This window comes from Cricetulus griseus, chromosome 7 (genome assembly GCF_003668045.3).
Source record: "Cricetulus griseus strain 17A/GY chromosome 7, alternate assembly CriGri-PICRH-1.0, whole genome shotgun sequence".
NCBI classification, from domain to species: domain Eukaryota; kingdom Metazoa; phylum Chordata; class Mammalia; order Rodentia; family Cricetidae; genus Cricetulus; species Cricetulus griseus.
Window position 1 is genome coordinate 45,369,785 of NC_048600.1, and position 16,181 is coordinate 45,385,965.

The following is a 16,181-nucleotide window of genomic DNA, read 5'->3' on the forward strand; positions in this document are numbered from 1 at the left end:
GAGAGATGGTATGTGGAAGTTATGCCACACACACACACACCACACACACACACACATCACATCATCACACACGCGCGCGCACGCGCACGCGCACGCGCACGCGCACACACACACACACACACACACATGCACGCAGGCACACATGCATGTACACACACACTCCATTGCATGCCTCCCTGGCAAAGCCATTCAGTCACTGTACATTGTCCTCCAGGGCAAGGCAGGGGTTGGAGGGACAGGAAGTGAGACCAAGTCCCCAACTTGAGACCTACTTGAAGAAGAGCAGCAGGTCCAGTGGGAGGGCATCCAGTTCCTCATTGGTGAGGTACTTAGGAAGGCGACGTGCCAGACAGCGCAGCTGCCAGGAGACCAGGACATGCAGCTCAGAATGTTCTGGGCCACAGCCCTCAAGGATGGCCTGGGGCACCCCAGTTCTATTCCACCCTACAGGCCACACGCTGTACCCTGACTCTGTTCACACAGCCTGTGGCATGCACACCCCATTGCGTCAAGAGCCAGGGACAGGCTCGCCTTGGTCTTGAATCCATAGAAGCTCCTCAGTCTGGCCTCCCTCTCCCTATCCTGACCATGCCACCACTGACTATGTTTTGAGGACAGAGTCTTGAAAGATGAGGCAAGGTCTCCAGGAGAGGGACAGCAAGGTCATCTTAGACTTGAGAAACGGTAGCAGGCCCAGAGGGAAGGCATTCAGATACCCAGAGAGCTGCGCCCTCATACAGACACACAGCTAGTGGTCAGCTTAAGTGGCAAGAGGGGCTCTGAGGGGAGCCACCAGCTGGGATGAGATCCTGGGTCGGGACGAAGAGAGCAGTGGCATCGTAGAAACCAGTCACCAAGTTCCCAGCCATGGTGTGTCTCCCCCATCCCACCCAAAGAGCACACAGGGGACTGACCTGATTGACTCGGAGTGTGATGTTCTTTTGTTTCACAGCCATAGCCAGCGCCTGGGCGTGTGCCATGCTCAGACCAGACACTTCTTCACAAGTGAGGCCAAGGAAGAGGCCTGCAGGGAGACTGTGGACAGGGCTGGGAGTCTGACCCGACACTGTCCCTCTCAAAGTGCTTCCTTGCCCTGAGGCCCTCCCTTCAGGACCCCGGGGTTCTTGGAGCCCTCCATGGGACTAGTAGCTGCCTGGAGGGGACAGTGCTTGTACCCTGGAGCACCATCCTCCCCCAGGCCTGAGCCAGCCAGGTGGGGAGGGAGGTGGATAGAGAGATCAGACAAGACACAGAGGACAGTGAAAAATGAAATTTTGAGAACCTGGCACCTGCTTATTCAGCCCCAAAAGCTGCTAAACCCACCTGGCGAAGTCAGGGTTGCCGATCAGTTCATCACAGAGATGTACAGCCTCCTACGAGACAAGACCTGGCTGACATTTCCCCAAGCACACCGGTACTTCTTTGCCTATCAACTTGGTCTCAACTCTTTCAAGGTCCGGGTACTGCCTGGGTCTGGCTACTTCTGGGGCCTGTGACTTAACTCCCAAGGGCCTCACTGGTTCCCAACTCCGCTCTTTTCAGGGCTGAGCTGCAGTCAAGATTCTGCTACTCCCTGGGCTCAGCAACACTTTGATCAACACCCATCTTTGAAAACTGGCACCCAGAGATTATGTGTAGAGCAGAGAAAACAAAGCCCACATCCCCCAAATTAGAAAATCCTTCTGGGTCCTCCAGAGTATCTCACCTGGTCCGTCTTTGTAGCCTGGAGCTGCAAAACTGGCATCCACCCTGTGGGCAGAGGGTACAAAACTAGAGGAGAGGCTGGAGCAAAATTGGGCTGCTCCCTGGTCTCAGCCCTCTGCACAACCCACTGGGTATAGAAAAAGAGAGTTAAGGCCCCTGCACTCTGTTATGTCATATAGCCTGCACTCCCCAGACCCAGGGGTCTTCCCCAGTAGGAGTATGACACCACTTTCCAGGCCATTCATTGTTCTTAGTCTCTAACCCTCCTGGAACTCAGGCCACCTAGCAATGGTTCAAGGAGAAAGCATAGGGCAAGAAGAGCCTCTCCCAAGGTCCCTACCCATGAAGGCCTGGGCACCCTTACCTTGCTCTGGTGATCACCTCACCCCATACTCACCCAGACTAAGAAGTGATCAGCTCATCCCATACTCACCCAGACTAAGAAGAAGTAATAGAAGGCTACTGCAGCAGATGGGGCTCCCACAAGACCCCAGCAGGGGTCGAGCTGTTGGCAAGGCCATGATCTGTGAATAACAATGGCTCTGAGGTTCCCAACTGCCCAACCTTCACCCCACACCACTGTTTGGGGACAATGAGAAGCTAGTTGTTGGTGTTCATCTAGGATCCAACCACTACAATGACTCCAGTAAAATCTACAAGCATCGCGGAGATAATGTGGGAGCAACATGCAGTAGAATTAGGTGTCTACCGAACTAGATGTAGAGCCATATGGAGGCACCTGCAGTAGTGTCTACCAGGCAGACTCTCCACACAGACGGACCGCTTGCCAGACCCGCCCCTAGGAAAACCAGCCCTCCTGTAGGGAGGGGCACTGGGTCTGAGTCAGCTAGGCTCCTCAGCTATGAGGCCCTGTGGACAACTGAGCCATCCTCTGTCCCTACAGAGCAGGGAAGAACAGTACCAGTCTCCTGCTCAGGATGTCACTGGTGTCCTCAACTATACTAGGGTGACTGAGTGGCTCAGGCTGGGGGTTATGTTGAGCCACCCTTTTCCCTGGGGCATGGGACTGAAGGTATCCGATTTGCACAAACACGGGGCCCCATCAGGCAGACAGTGCTGAGGGGAAGGCAATGCCTCTTCCATGTCAGTCCCTTGGGGTTTCATGGTTTCTCTGAACACTTCAAATGCTAAGGTTAGAGCAGCAGGTGGATAAGTGGGCACCTGAGGATCCATGTATCTCCTCTGGGGTGGGGTTCAGAGCCCTGTGGAGAAGTGTCTTCCTGGACATGTATGGGGCTGTATTCTGTCTTTGCCTCATGCTCCCATGTTTAAGTTGCCTGGTCAGCCCAGCAGCAGGGGATGTCTGGGGAGCCCCAGGCCCCACAGCTAAGAAGTCCCAGAGCAGGTAAAACAGGCTGTGGACCAGAAGATGTTGTGTAGGGTGGCGAGCCCTGGCAAGAGTGTCTCAGTGTCTCCCCTCAACCAAGGAAACTATGTAGCTTGCAGCCCAGCCCTATGTGAGTCAGGACCTATCTATCATCCCTATTGGGGGCTCCTTAAGAGCCTGGCCTCTGCAGGCAGCTGTAGGCCCTGGAATCTGCATCTTTCACACCCACATCCTAAGAGGGGCAGATGGGAGCCACTATCCTACAGTAACATAGAATCCAAGATCCTGCATAGGTGGTGCCCATTCAGCCCGGGCCAAAGACACCTCAGTGTGAAACATAAATACCCACAATGGTTCCATTGGCAATGTGTTATGGGGTTTCAGAGATGGGGGAACACAGGAGAGCCATTTAGATGCATCCCACCCCTTACTGTCCATGATCAGCATCCATTGTTCATTTGTCCCACACACACCTGCTGAGCACCAACTGTATGCCAGCCTTGCTCAGGTCCTGTCCAGGACTCTAAGATGGGACCTAGCCATGGAAAAGGCTGACCCTGGCTTTTCCTTGTTGCCAGGCAATATCGACCCTTATTCCCACGGGGTGACTTTAAGCAGACCACAAGCTCCTCGGAATGGGTATGAGGTGAAGCGGCTGAGTCTACGGCAAGGCATTAGCCATCCTCCCTCCAGGATGGGGCAGGTGAGGGGTCATAGGACCACCTAGCCAGCTATCTCCACAGTCCCCTTGCACAGCCTCCCTCCAGCCCAGTCCAGGTCCAGGAATGATAGGAAATGAAGTCAGACCACATTCCTTGTAAAGGTCAGACTTGGGTGAGGGTGGGTGGGACCCAAAACCAGGGATGGGTCTTCAACACAGGGCTATTTGGCTCTGCCTAAAGCACAGGGATGTCCTGAGGCCAGCTGGAGAGGGCAGGAGGGGACGTAAGTACTTGCCACTCCCTTTTGTGCAGCAGGGAAAGACACCCATGGTGGGTGAAATTGTCTGGCCCCTCTCCTGAGAGTTCCCAGAACCTGGGATGCTCCTGTCCTGACCCATGGCCAGCTGGACCAGAGGTGCCTAGGGCACTGATGCAGTTGAATGAATGTTCACCCTACCCACAATGTACTTTGGATTCATGGAACTCCTGACCTCTGAGTTAGCATAGGATCCCTCCTCAGTGTGACCACCTTAAGGCCATTGTGAGCCCCTTAAGGGTCTGGACACTGGGGTTGGTTCTAGGAAATACGATTCCCAGGAATGCCTCTACCATCCTGTTATGAGAGCCCCCGGCTGAACTGAAGTTCCCATCCCAGGGAACCAGCAGCAGGATGCTTAATAGGAAATGAGTCCATTTCACTTACAGGAGACTTGTTCATACTGTTCATACTGGTAGGGGGGCAAGTAGGGAAAGCAGCCCCTTGTCAAGATCTCCAGGAGCTGGAATGGAGTCAGGGAGAGTGTGGGGTTGTATACTGGGGCAACAGGGTGTGGGCCAGTCTACATTCCTGGCAAATACCGATGGTCTGTGTCCAGCAAGAGGGAAAAGCAGCTGACCAGGTGGGAGACGGCTGAGTTCTTATATTTCCCTACAGCTTAGTTTGCCCTGAGCATGGACTTCTAGTGCCCATTACAGCCTCCAGACCCCTAGGGTCCCCAGTAGTACCCTACACTAATGAACTGGTCTCTTCTGACTCAGTTTCCTCCTCTAGGAAGTAGATGTTGACAGATTGTGCAGCCTCTCTGGCTGTCCTGGCACAGGCATCTGCAAGTGAGGCTTCTCATGCCCTAGGAATGTGTGGGTGTGGATCCTGTACAGAACTGCAGGCAGGCTTTCCCCCTGAATCACAGGGGGAAAGAGGGTTGTTCTCAGCCTTCACCTTCAGGGGAGAGCCAGATTTGGGCTTTCTTCTTACCCCTCCATTTGTCGGGGGAGGGGAGGCAACACTGAGAAAGCACATGGCAGAGCTACAGGACAAGACAGAATATGACTCCCAGCAGAACACCATACTCACCTACAGGAGCAGGGAGCTGAACACAGCCAGGCCATAGCTCCTTTCAGTCTCAAACCATGCTGTGGACATCACAGTGGCCAAGCAGTGAGCAGATGAGAGGCTTTGAAACACAGACCCAATGCTGGGTCAGAAGCACTAGATCCATGAAGCTGCGATGACTAGACTCAACCCACCCTGGGCATCCAGGGGCAGAGCCACCATGCACGCCACAGTGTCCTTCTCAGCCTTCAGTCCCCACTTAGTGGAGTGACCTAAAAACTAAAAGACCTCACTTCTCCTGCAACCCTTCCAATAATTAGCAACTGCCAGTTCCCAGCATGGAGGTTGTCCCTGCTTTTAATACCTACACAAAGAACTAGGCTGTGGCCCCGTTGGTCCAGTGTGCTCTTAGGAGGCCCTGGATTCCTCAGCACACACATACACACACACACACACACACACACACACACAAAAAAAAAAAAAAAAAAAAAAAAAACCTGCAAAACCCTTCTGTTTGCAGAACTGAGTTTACACAGCTCCCACCTCTGATTTTTTTCCAGGAGTGGGTTTCTATTCTACGCATTTGGCCCAACCTTAATCTGCCCAGAATTCAACAAGGCTGCCAGGGAAAAGAGTCAGCTTACAAAATCAACAGAGATGTAACAACTAAAAAATGCCAGCCCAAACGTGTCACACAGTGGGAAACAATGCCCACACTTTTTACTGGTAAAATTAAAAAATATAATAATTATATTGGTTGTTTTATTGTTTTGATTTTTCTAAAATTATTGTCATATTTGAGAGTCAGTTCTCTCCTTTGACCGTGTGGGGCCCAGGGATCAAACTCAGCTCGCCAAGCATCAAACCTTTACCTGCTGAGCCACTTTGCTAATACTTGTTGTTTCTTGAATCTGATATAGCCCTGGCTGGCCTTGCATTGACTCTGTAGACCAGGCTGGCCTCATACTCACAGAGATTCACCTGCTTATGCCTCCCAAGTGCTGGGATTAAAGGTGTGCTCGATCACATTTGGTTCCTTGTTTTTATTTTTGAGACAGAACCTCCAAGTAACACAGACTAGCCTCAAGCTTGATGAATAGCCAAAGATAATCCTGAGCCTCTGATTCTCCTACTTCTACCTCTTAAGTGCTGGGATTACAAGGGTTCCCTGATCTCAACGTTGCTGTTGCTTAGATCAAAGAGATAAGTCCTTGGGTGAGGATATCTGTCACCAAACCCAGTGACGAGTACAATCCCCAGGATCACATGGAGGAAAACAGACCCTGACTCCAGAAAGTTACATGCACATGCTGGCACACAGATGCACAGTAAATAGATAAATGTAATAATAATATATTATTGTTTCTTGTCATAAAAATGTGTTACAGATGTCCCACTTGTTCTCGCTGATCTGTGATGGGATTTTACACACTTCATCACTCAGATGCCCCTCTTCCAGGTTCATGTTGGTGAATGAGCTTTGCAATGTGAAAATGCCCTTTTTCCTTTGCTTTGAGGAACATAAATGAAATGCCTGCCACAAGCGTGCATGGGAATGGAAGTCACTACTTGTTTCAACCTTGACCACACAGGACAGACATGAAGCATGTTCTTTGTAATTCCAATAGTGTTGGTTGCTGAAATGATGGCAACCACATCATATGCTTCCACAGTCCATGTTTCCAAGGCACATGCTCCCACACTACATATGTCCATGCTACATGCTTCCACAATGTTGTAGAGCCCTCTAGGTAACAAACATCAAATTAGCTGTGCCTGCTTGCAAACAGCAATCATAATTGGGCTTATGTACTGCTGGCATTCCCTCATAGAAGGAGAGCATGAGAAGTGTCATTGCAGCCTCACCTGAATATCCAGCTGCTCCTCCACTAACAAGCAATTCTGCTCCAACTGCATGTGGCCTCAAATAATATGGGTTAATGGACTCTTTCTTTCTCTCTCTCTCTCTCTCTCTCTCTCTCTCTCTCTCTCTCTCTCTCTCTCTGGCCATGAAGGTGCTGTCACCTATGCTGGGTGTAGACCCTCCAGTGCAGCTACTCTAGAACCACCCAACCACCCACACTCCTTCCCCAACCTCTCATCCATACTCTTTTAAAAAGCTTGGTGGCAGCCTGCACCTTTAATCCCAGCACTCAGGAGGCAGAGGCAGGTGGATCTCTGAGAGTTCGAGGCCAGCCTGGTCTACAGAGAGAGTGCCAGGACAGCTCGGGCTACACAGAGAAACCCTATCAAAAGAAAGAAAGAAAGAGGAAGGGAGGGAGAGAGAGAGAGAGAGAGAGAGAGACTGACTCATGGTTCATGGTAGAGTGGTACTTTGGTTTGTGATTGGGACCCCCAAGGCCAAGTTCTCGGCACAAAGGAGATTTATTTATTCCAGAGGGATACAGGGCAGGTAATAAGAGACAAAGACAGGAGACAGAGAACAAGGGAAAAGGGAAAGAGGTATTATCCTCTGGACTGCCTCTAGATGGAGAGCAGACAGATGTGGCACATAGGCAAATAGAAGTTTATAAAAGTACAAGGGAAACCCCATGCTAGCATGAGGTATTTATTCTAATTGGGCCAAAGAGGGCTTTTGATTGCTAGACATCAATAGTTTGATAGCTGGACCTTGGTAGTCAGTCTCAGGAAGAGGAAGTGACCAAATAAGGGACTAGATCATGGTGGCTAGCTTTAGGAACGTAATCTAATGGTTTTTAGCAAAGCAGAGGGAATGAGGAGAAGGGCAAGGCCTGCCAGAGCCAATTTCGCTATGCCCAGGCTGGACAGAGTCCCTTCAGGCACTATCAGGAAGAAGTAAATATTTTTTACATCTTCCTAAAGAAGGAATGCTCGCAATTAGTACATGCTTCTCACAGAAGGACAACTTTCCCTTGCAATTTTATGTTGAATTCATTAAGGAACGTTGTAAGCTGGGTGTGGTGGCTCACACTTGATATCCCAGCACCAGGAAGCAGGAAGGCAGGAGAATTGCCATTGAGTTTAACACCAGCCTGAACCACATAGTAAGCCAAGAAAGAAAAGAAACATTGATTTTGAAGCTGTCCATACCCAAGGTCATTCAGTGTTGGCCAACACAACTAAGAAGATCTTTCCTGTTTGTGAGAGTCCCCTGCTCTTGGTGGCAGAACCATAGCATACCTGGCCCACCCTGGGAGGGCAAGTCAGGCTTGTTATTCTTTTGCTTAAATTAGAAATTCGAGAGATGGACTCGGACTATAGAGAGCACATTAACCAGTTCATTATAGGACAGAAGAGGGAGAGAGAGAAATGGAAGAACAGAGAAGGGCAGAGAGTAAGAGAGAAGAGAGAGAGAGAGCAAGTGAAGAGAAGGGAGGAAGAGAGAGAGGAAAATAACGCTGGGGGTTTAAAAGGGGGAGCTCGTGCATGCGCACTGAGTTCCTATGCAGCCCCATAATGAGAGATGTAGCCATGACGTGGTCGTGTAATGCAGGGCACTTTAAGCTGCTTAGGTATCTGCCTGAACCTTTCAAGGCTGTTATTCAGTATCCACTTCTGATAAAAAGTTTCAGAACTGGTGATGGCAAAATGCACAGTTGACTTCAACAATTCAGAAGCACCCAAACACTTCCCATAGGAAGTGTGCTGAAAAATAACACAGTGAGAAATAAAGGAGCACCTGTATACACTTCCCAGCTCCCAGCTCCCAGCTCGGCAGACCAGGCCCCCTCAGTCTTTTCTCTTCCTACACACTTTTTCCAACATCAGCTGAAACGCAGCAGACCCCCCAGCTCAGATTCCACTGTTTACAGCCCTGGGGATGTTCTTGCCTGTGGGATCACTGGTTAGGCCTGTGGAATCACTCACCTCACAACTCAGCCAAAAGATAATGAATGATTCCTTCAGTAAATAGGCTGCATGGTCAGTGACTATGGATTCTATGGATTCCTATGAGCCAAGAAAAATCACTTAACATCACACGCTTGAGTTTACTTTGTGTCTCTTTGTTTCTGGAAACAGTAACTGATTGATTATGTAGCCCACACCCTGGCCTTGAACTTGTGACCCTCACCTTAGCCTCCTGAGATCTGGGATCATGGACTGGACTCTACACCTGACTTGCTTATTTTATAAATGAGTGCATGCCCACGCCTGTGTGTGTGTGTGTGTGTGTGTGTGTGTGTGTGTGTGTGTGTGTCTGCAGCACATGTGTGAGAGAAGACAACTTGTGTGGTAGCTTTCTCCTTCTTCCGTGAGTTCCCAGGGACTGCATTCAGGTCATCAGGCTTGGTGCACTCCTTTACCTGCTGAGCCATCTTGCCTACCGCACTGTTTTTGTTTTTGTTTCTGTTGTTTTGTTTTGAGACATGTTTTCTCACTGACTGGAGCTCACTGTTTCAGCTGGCTGTCTCTGCCTCCCCAGTGCTGGGATTACATGGATTCTGGGGATCAAACTCAGGGCCACATGCTTGTGAGAACCTTCCCCAAGTCAGCCTCCCAGCTTCCCACAATGAACATCATTCTCTCTCAGAACAGCTGCTCTTGTACAAATATCCGTAAACAAAAGTATTTCTTTAGAATTTACCTCCTCGAATGTTGCAATCTAACTTTTCTTGCTTGATTTACAAATGAATGTCATTGGGTTGTAGCCTCATTTTCTTTCTTTCTTTTTAATTTTTATTTCTGTGAAGCTGTTCTGCTATGGTAATATGTTCTATTTTTAAATTTTCTAAATTTTCTGACTAGTTTTCCGGTGGAGTGGGAACATTTCCTGTGATGATAGCAGCTGTGGTGTCATTACACCCTAAATGCAGTGCCATCTGATTTTTGTTTGTTTTGTGTCGATACGGATAAAACTGGTGGGCCTGCTGCATGCTGGGCAAGCATTCACTTCTGACCGACACTGCCAGTCCAGTCCACCAAAAAGCCAGGTTCCCTTCACACACAATGAGCCCCAGTAATAAAAGAACATAGATGTTACAATGGAGAACATGTGGCCTCAGCATGCTGGATTTCTGCAGCTGCTGTGATCCCCAGAGAGACCTCAGGCAGCCAAGCAAAACAAAGAGCCCACCCCTTCGGCGCTATTCCATGGTTGTGGGAGCAGAGTCATGAAACCTTACCAGTAACACAACTGTGTGCCAATTAAATTATATTCAGGGACAGTTTTCATGTATCACCAACATTATCCTCTTTTGGGTTTTTAACTTTTTAAAAATGTAGAGGCATAGCGCAGGGTGAGGGGACTGAAGAGACAGCACAGTGTTTAACAGTGCTTGCTGTTCTTGCAAAGGACCTGGGTTCAAATCTAAGCATGCATATGACAGCTTACAGCTGTCCATATCCCTAGTTCTAGGGAATCCAACATGCTTTTCTGTACCCTGCTTACACACAGGCAGGCATACACAATGTACATCAAGCATATCTATAGGCCAAACACCATGCACATTTGGGGTCTGGGGATGCTATTCAGTAGTAAAGGGTATGCTTAGCATGCTCAAGCACGTGGGTTGGGTCCTCACCACCAAAATCTAAAAAACAAAATTGATATATCAGTTAAGAAACTGAAGCCGAAGGATCACAAATTGGAGGCCAGCCTGGGCCACATAAAAATATACTGTCTTAAAAAGTACCAAAAGAAAAAAATGTTAACCCACACATTAACTGGCAGAAATATGGGGGAAGGAAGGGGTGAAGCTTAACTAAGCACTGTCAATAATAGACAGAGTTTAAATATAAGGACAGGGGCTTAAAGATAAAAGAAGACTGGGGGCAGAAGTCCGCTCCTGTAATCTCGGGACTCAGGAAGCAGAGGCCGGAGGACTGGGAGTCTGAGGCTAGCCTGGGCTACATAAGGAGACCTTGCCTCAAATAAAAACATGGGATGACCTTTCTCAGGATGTGCAGAAGGGCACAGCTGACTAAGGCAAAGCACACTGCTCTGAGCACAGCACACACACACTTGGATTCACCAACACAGACCACATGGGGAACTCTACACAAGTCTCCACTTTGAAAGGATTGAAATGTAGAGTGTGGCCCAGCAGTGGTGGTGCACGCCTTAATCCCAGCACTTGTATCTCCGTGAGTTCGAGGCCAGCCTGGTCTACAAAGCAAGGTCCAGAACAGCTATGGCTACAAAGAGAAACCATGACTCAAAAGACCAAAAAAGAGCTGGGCATTGGTGGCGCACGCCTTTAATCCCAGCACTTGGGAGGCAGAGGCAGGTGGATCTCTGAGAGTTTGAGGCCAGCCTGGTCTACAGAGCGAGTGCCAGGACAACCTCCAAAGCTACACAGAGAAAACCTGTCTCGAAAAACCAAAAAAAAAAAAAAAGACTAAAAAAAGAGAGAGAGAGAGAAGAAAATAATGAAAGGAAGAAAAAGAAAAGAAATTATAGAGAATGTTCTCTGACTACAACAGGATTAGACATCAGTAACCAGCTAGAAAAATACCAATTTAGTGATCCAAAGATTAGAGAAGTTACCACAGAGAGTTATGATGCAGGCCTGTAATCTCAGCACTTAGGAAGCTGGCATAACAGATTGTTGTGAGTTCTAAACCAGCCTGGGCTACAGTGTCTCAAAAAAAAGTTACATAGGAAATATGATATTTCTCTTTGAATGACAATGAGACGCATCCTCACTGAAGTGAGAGTGGTGAGTTTTCTTACTTGTAAATTATGTCATTAAATCTGGCTTGGGTTAGGCATGGGGCTCAGTGGTAGAGCATTTACCTAGCATGAGTGAGGCCCAGAGTTCTATCCCCAGAATCATATAAAAATAAGCAAACAACCATAACCTGTAGAAAGTTGTTAGAGGAACAGGCAATGGTGGCACATGCCTTTAATCCCAGCACTCAGGAGGCAGAAGCAGGTAGATCTCTGAGTTGGGTCTACTGAGCAAATTCCAGGGATACAAAGAAACCCTGTCTTGAAAAACATAACAAAACAACAACAGAGAAGAAGAAGAGGAGGAGAAGGAAGAGGAAGAAGAAATATTTTAGAAGGCTGGAGAGGTGGCTCAGTAGCTAAGAGCCATACTGCTCTTCTAGAGAACCCAAGTTTGGCTCCTAGCACCCACATTGGAGGGCCCACAATCACCTATAACTCCCACTACAGGGCATCCGGTGTCTCTGGCCTCATCAAGAACCTGAATTCATGTGTAAATACCTGCCCACAAACACATACACATAGTTAAAAATAACAGCCTAAAAATTTTTAAGTTGTTTGATGTAAATTGATACTGTGTACTTATTATATATAATCCATGCCACTTGAGAGACTGAGACTTGAGGATTACCTGAGATTACTTGAGTCCTGGAGTTTCAGACCCATGTACATACTGGGGGAGGGAAGGAGGAAGGAGGAGAGGGAGATTAGATTTCATCTCAACAAATACAAGTTGTTTTCTCTAGCTGAAGCAGTAAGACTAGGAAGGGGGGAGAAAGGGGAGGGGAGGGCTAGAGAAGAGGATGGCAGCAGGAGGAATGACCCGGAAGAGTCTACAGCACCCTGCAGTAACTATGATAGACAACAGTTAACTATACATTTCAAAACAGCCAGAGAAGTCTGCAACTGCTCTCCAGAAAAAAAAAGATCAGTGTCTGAGGTGATAGGGCCCATGCACACTGTAGACTGGAATTGAAATGCTACACTGGCCCCAGAAATAGCTACACGTACTATGCGTTGCCTAGTTTATCTTTATCTTGTATCTGATGTGTGTGCACAGGTGTGAACACCAGAAAACAATCTCAGGTATTGGTCTCTGCCCTCCACTTTGTTTGAAACAGGGTCTCTTTGTTGTTTGCAGCTTCGTAAACCAGACCAGTTGGCCCAAAAATACTTCCTCCTGTCTCCACCTCCCACCCTGTTATAGGAGAACTGGGATTACACAGTCATATTATTGCATCTGGCTTTCACATGAACTAGGGTCCCCATACTTGCACACCAAGTGCTCTACCCGTTGAGCCCTCTCCCTAGCCAGATAGACATCCATTAAAATATATATGTTAAAAATATGCATGGGTGTTGGTGATGAACATCTTTAATGCCAGTTCTTGGGAGGTAGAGGCAGGTGGATCTCTGTGAGTTCAAGGCCAGCCTGGTCTACAGAGTGAGTTCAAGGACAGGTTCCAAAGCTACATAAAGAAACCCTGTCTCGAAAAACAACAACAACAACAACAAAATTTAGGGGCTAGAGAGATGGCTCAGAGGTTAAGAGCACTGGCTGCTCTTCCAAAAAGTCCTGAGTTCAATTCCCAGCAACCACATGGTGGCTCACAGCCATCCATAATGAGATCTGGTGCCCTCCTCTGGCCTGCAAGCATACAGGCAGAACACTGTATACATAATAAATAAATCCTGAAAAAAAATATTTATGGGGGCTGGAGAGATGGCTCGGCAGCTTAGAGAACTGGTTGCTCTTGCAAAAGTTCTGGGTTCAATACCCAGCACCCACATGGTGGCTCACAACCATCTGTAACTCCAGTTCCAGCCTCTTCTGACCTCACCTGGCATGCACATGGCACATATGTGAGCAAAACACTCATACATACGAAATAAATTAACTAATTATATTTTTAAACTATTTATTCAGGGGGCTAGAGAGATGGCTCAGTGGTTAGGAGCAAATACTGCTTTCTCTTGTACAGAACCTGAGTTCAGATCTCAGCCTTCAGGTCAGGTGCTTCTCAATCATCTGCAACTCTAGCCCCAGGGTGATTCAACATCCCTGGCCTCCACAAACACTACAAGAACATACACATAATTTAAAATTAATCTTAAAAATATTATTCAAAGCTGGTGACACACGCCTTTAATCCCAGCACTCAGAAGGCAGAGGCACGTGGATCTCTGTGAGTTGGAGTACAGACTGGTCTCCAGAGTAAGTGCCAGGATAGGCTCCAAAGCTACACAGAGAAACCCTATCTCGAAAAACAAAACAAAACAAAACAAAACAAAAAACAAAAATATTATTCAAGCCAGGCATTGGTAAGCACACGCCTTTAATCCCAGCTCAAGGACCACATTCTTATACCTGCTACAGTGTAGATAGCCTTAGAAACATTGTGGTCTCACAGAAGCACAAATATCACAAGATCCTATTTAAATAAAATGGAAAGTATGGAGACAACAAACACAGAAGTCACTAGAGGCTGGAGAACAATGAGGGGGTGGGGGAATTGTTGTTTATTGGGTCCAGAGTTTCTGTGTGGGATAACAACAATTTTCTGGAAATAGATGGTGGGGGTGGTCACATGACATAATGAAAGTACTTAACACAACCAAACAGTGCACCAAAATATGATCAAAACATTTGGTTTTAGCCAGGCGGTGGTGGTGCACGCCTTTAATCCCAGCACTCAGGAGGCAGAGGCAGGCGGATCTCTGAGTTTGAAACCAGCCTGGTCTACAAGAGCCAGTTCCAGGACAGCCTCCAAAGCCCCAGAGAAACCCTGTCTGGAAAAGAAAACCAGTTGGTTTTATGATAAATATATTTTACCACAATAAAAAGCATGCCTGGGGCTCAGTGGTTAAGAGCATTTACTGCTCTTCCAGAGGACCTGAGTTCGGTTCCCAGCACCCACATAGGGTGGCTCACAACCACCTGTAACTTTGCTAGCTCCAGGAGATCCAACACCATCTCTGGCCTCCCCAGGCATGTGCAGTTACACTAGTGCACAGTTACACACACACACACACACAATAAATAAATAATACTCATGTTCTAAAAAGAAGACACAAGCTACCAGATATTAAAAGGCAATGCCCCAGTGACTAAGTCAGCAACAGATGATGGGACCATAGACATCACACACACACACACACACACACACACACACACACACACACACACACACACACGCACAATGTGGAAACAACATCCAGGAGAAAGGAGGCTCTCCAACGCTGTGGAGGCATAGTCCTATTGGGCAAATGGTGTAGAATCTGATGAACTATGAAAAGAAAAATAAAGCAAGGCACTGACTCACATTATAAGCAAAGCAGGTACCAATTGCATTGAAAGCAGGTGCCTTATTGGGAGAACTCATGCCTACCATACACAAGGTCCCAGGTTCAAACCTCAGCACAGTGCAGGTACATAAGGCATGTATGATAAAGCTCAGGAATTAAAAGGAGAGAAGGAATAGAGAAAGAACAGAAATCCCCCAGAAGAAACCTGTTGAAATAACAGAAGTGTGGTTATTCAGTGGACAAATTGGCAATAGTGGGAGATGCCAAATAGGAGAAAGATGTTCGCACCATCTGAATGGGTTAAAAGCCCAGTATATAACAGGACCTGAGCAAGAGATGCAACAGAGCCAAAGGCACCAGGCAGCACTTCGAAGAAGACTGAACAGCTGGTGGGTTTATGGGCAGGGATTTGCCTTGCTAGACGTAGAACTTCAAATAAAAATTTGCATATATACAAGCAGGAGGTAGTGACACAGGCCTTTAATCAGAAGGCAGAGGCAGGCAGATCTCTGTGAGTTCTTTCGAGGCTAGCCTGGTCTACAGAGTAAATTCCAGGACAGCCAGGGTTACACAAAGAAACCCTCTCTCTAAAAACTAATAATAATAATAATAATAATAATAATAATAATAATAATTTCACATACAAGTACAAAGCATGGTGGGATGTTTTGACACATAGAAGGGGCACACAACGCAGCTTCCCAGCTCCTGCCCACAGTGGGGTGTTGTTCACTCTCACCCTCTGGTTGGGGATCCATAAGTGCTGCCCACAGACACGGAAGGCTTCCTGCCAAGCATATGTGCTGCCAGGCTTGGCACAAGTGCCCTTCTCTCTTTGATGACATAAAATGAGTTTGAGGTCATTTATTTTGCTTGTTGGTTTTTCACGTGGTCAGACCTCCTTCTCCGCAGGTGATCTCTAGGCCCATCTGAGAATGTAGGCGAGCCGATGGCTCTGCTTTGCTGGTTTGGATGCATCTGAGCTAATCTGAGGATCCTACAGAGGCTCACGGGAGACTTCAGTCAGCAGCAGGTGTGTAGTGGCAGAACACATTCTGAGTTTGGATTTCTGCTTTGGTATCTCAATATTGTCCCCCCAAAAATGACAGGAATGTCCTACTGACCTGCAGTCGTCTTCAGGTGGCATCTAGGTTGAGAAACACTCAGGGGTCTTCT

At 47.7% G+C, this 16,181-nt stretch overlaps 1 protein-coding gene across 1 annotated transcript; it reads right to left on the minus strand.

Annotated features, from left to right (window-relative positions):
- Positions 1-268: 268 nt before the first annotated feature.
- LOC113836643 (mesothelin-like) lies at positions 269-5,454 on the minus strand. Its single transcript, XM_027425072.2, has 6 exons — positions 5,069-5,454; positions 2,138-2,228; positions 1,706-1,749; positions 1,324-1,373; positions 915-1,035; positions 269-358 (listed from the first exon to the last, which is right to left on the minus strand). The coding sequence occupies exons 2-6, from the start codon at positions 2,223-2,225 to the stop codon at positions 269-271; spliced, it is 393 nt and encodes a 130-aa protein (XP_027280873.1). The 5' UTR covers positions 2,226-2,228; positions 5,069-5,454.
- Between the last annotated feature and the right edge of the window lie 10,727 nt (positions 5,455-16,181).

Excerpts from the sequence above, each read along its gene's own strand:
- LOC113836643 (XM_027425072.2), bottom strand. The coding sequence starts at position 2,225 with ATGGCCTTGCCAACAGCTCGACCCCTGCTGGGGTCTTGTGGGAGCCCC. Across the intron at positions 1,750-2,137 it reads ATTACTTCTTCTTAGTCTGG|GGTGGATGCCAGTTTTGCAG; the intron begins GTGAGTATGGGA and ends CTCTGCCCACAG. Across the intron at positions 1,036-1,323 it reads GGCAACCCTGACTTCGCCAG|TCTCCCTGCAGGCCTCTTCC; the intron begins GTGGGTTTAGCA and ends CCCTGTCCACAG.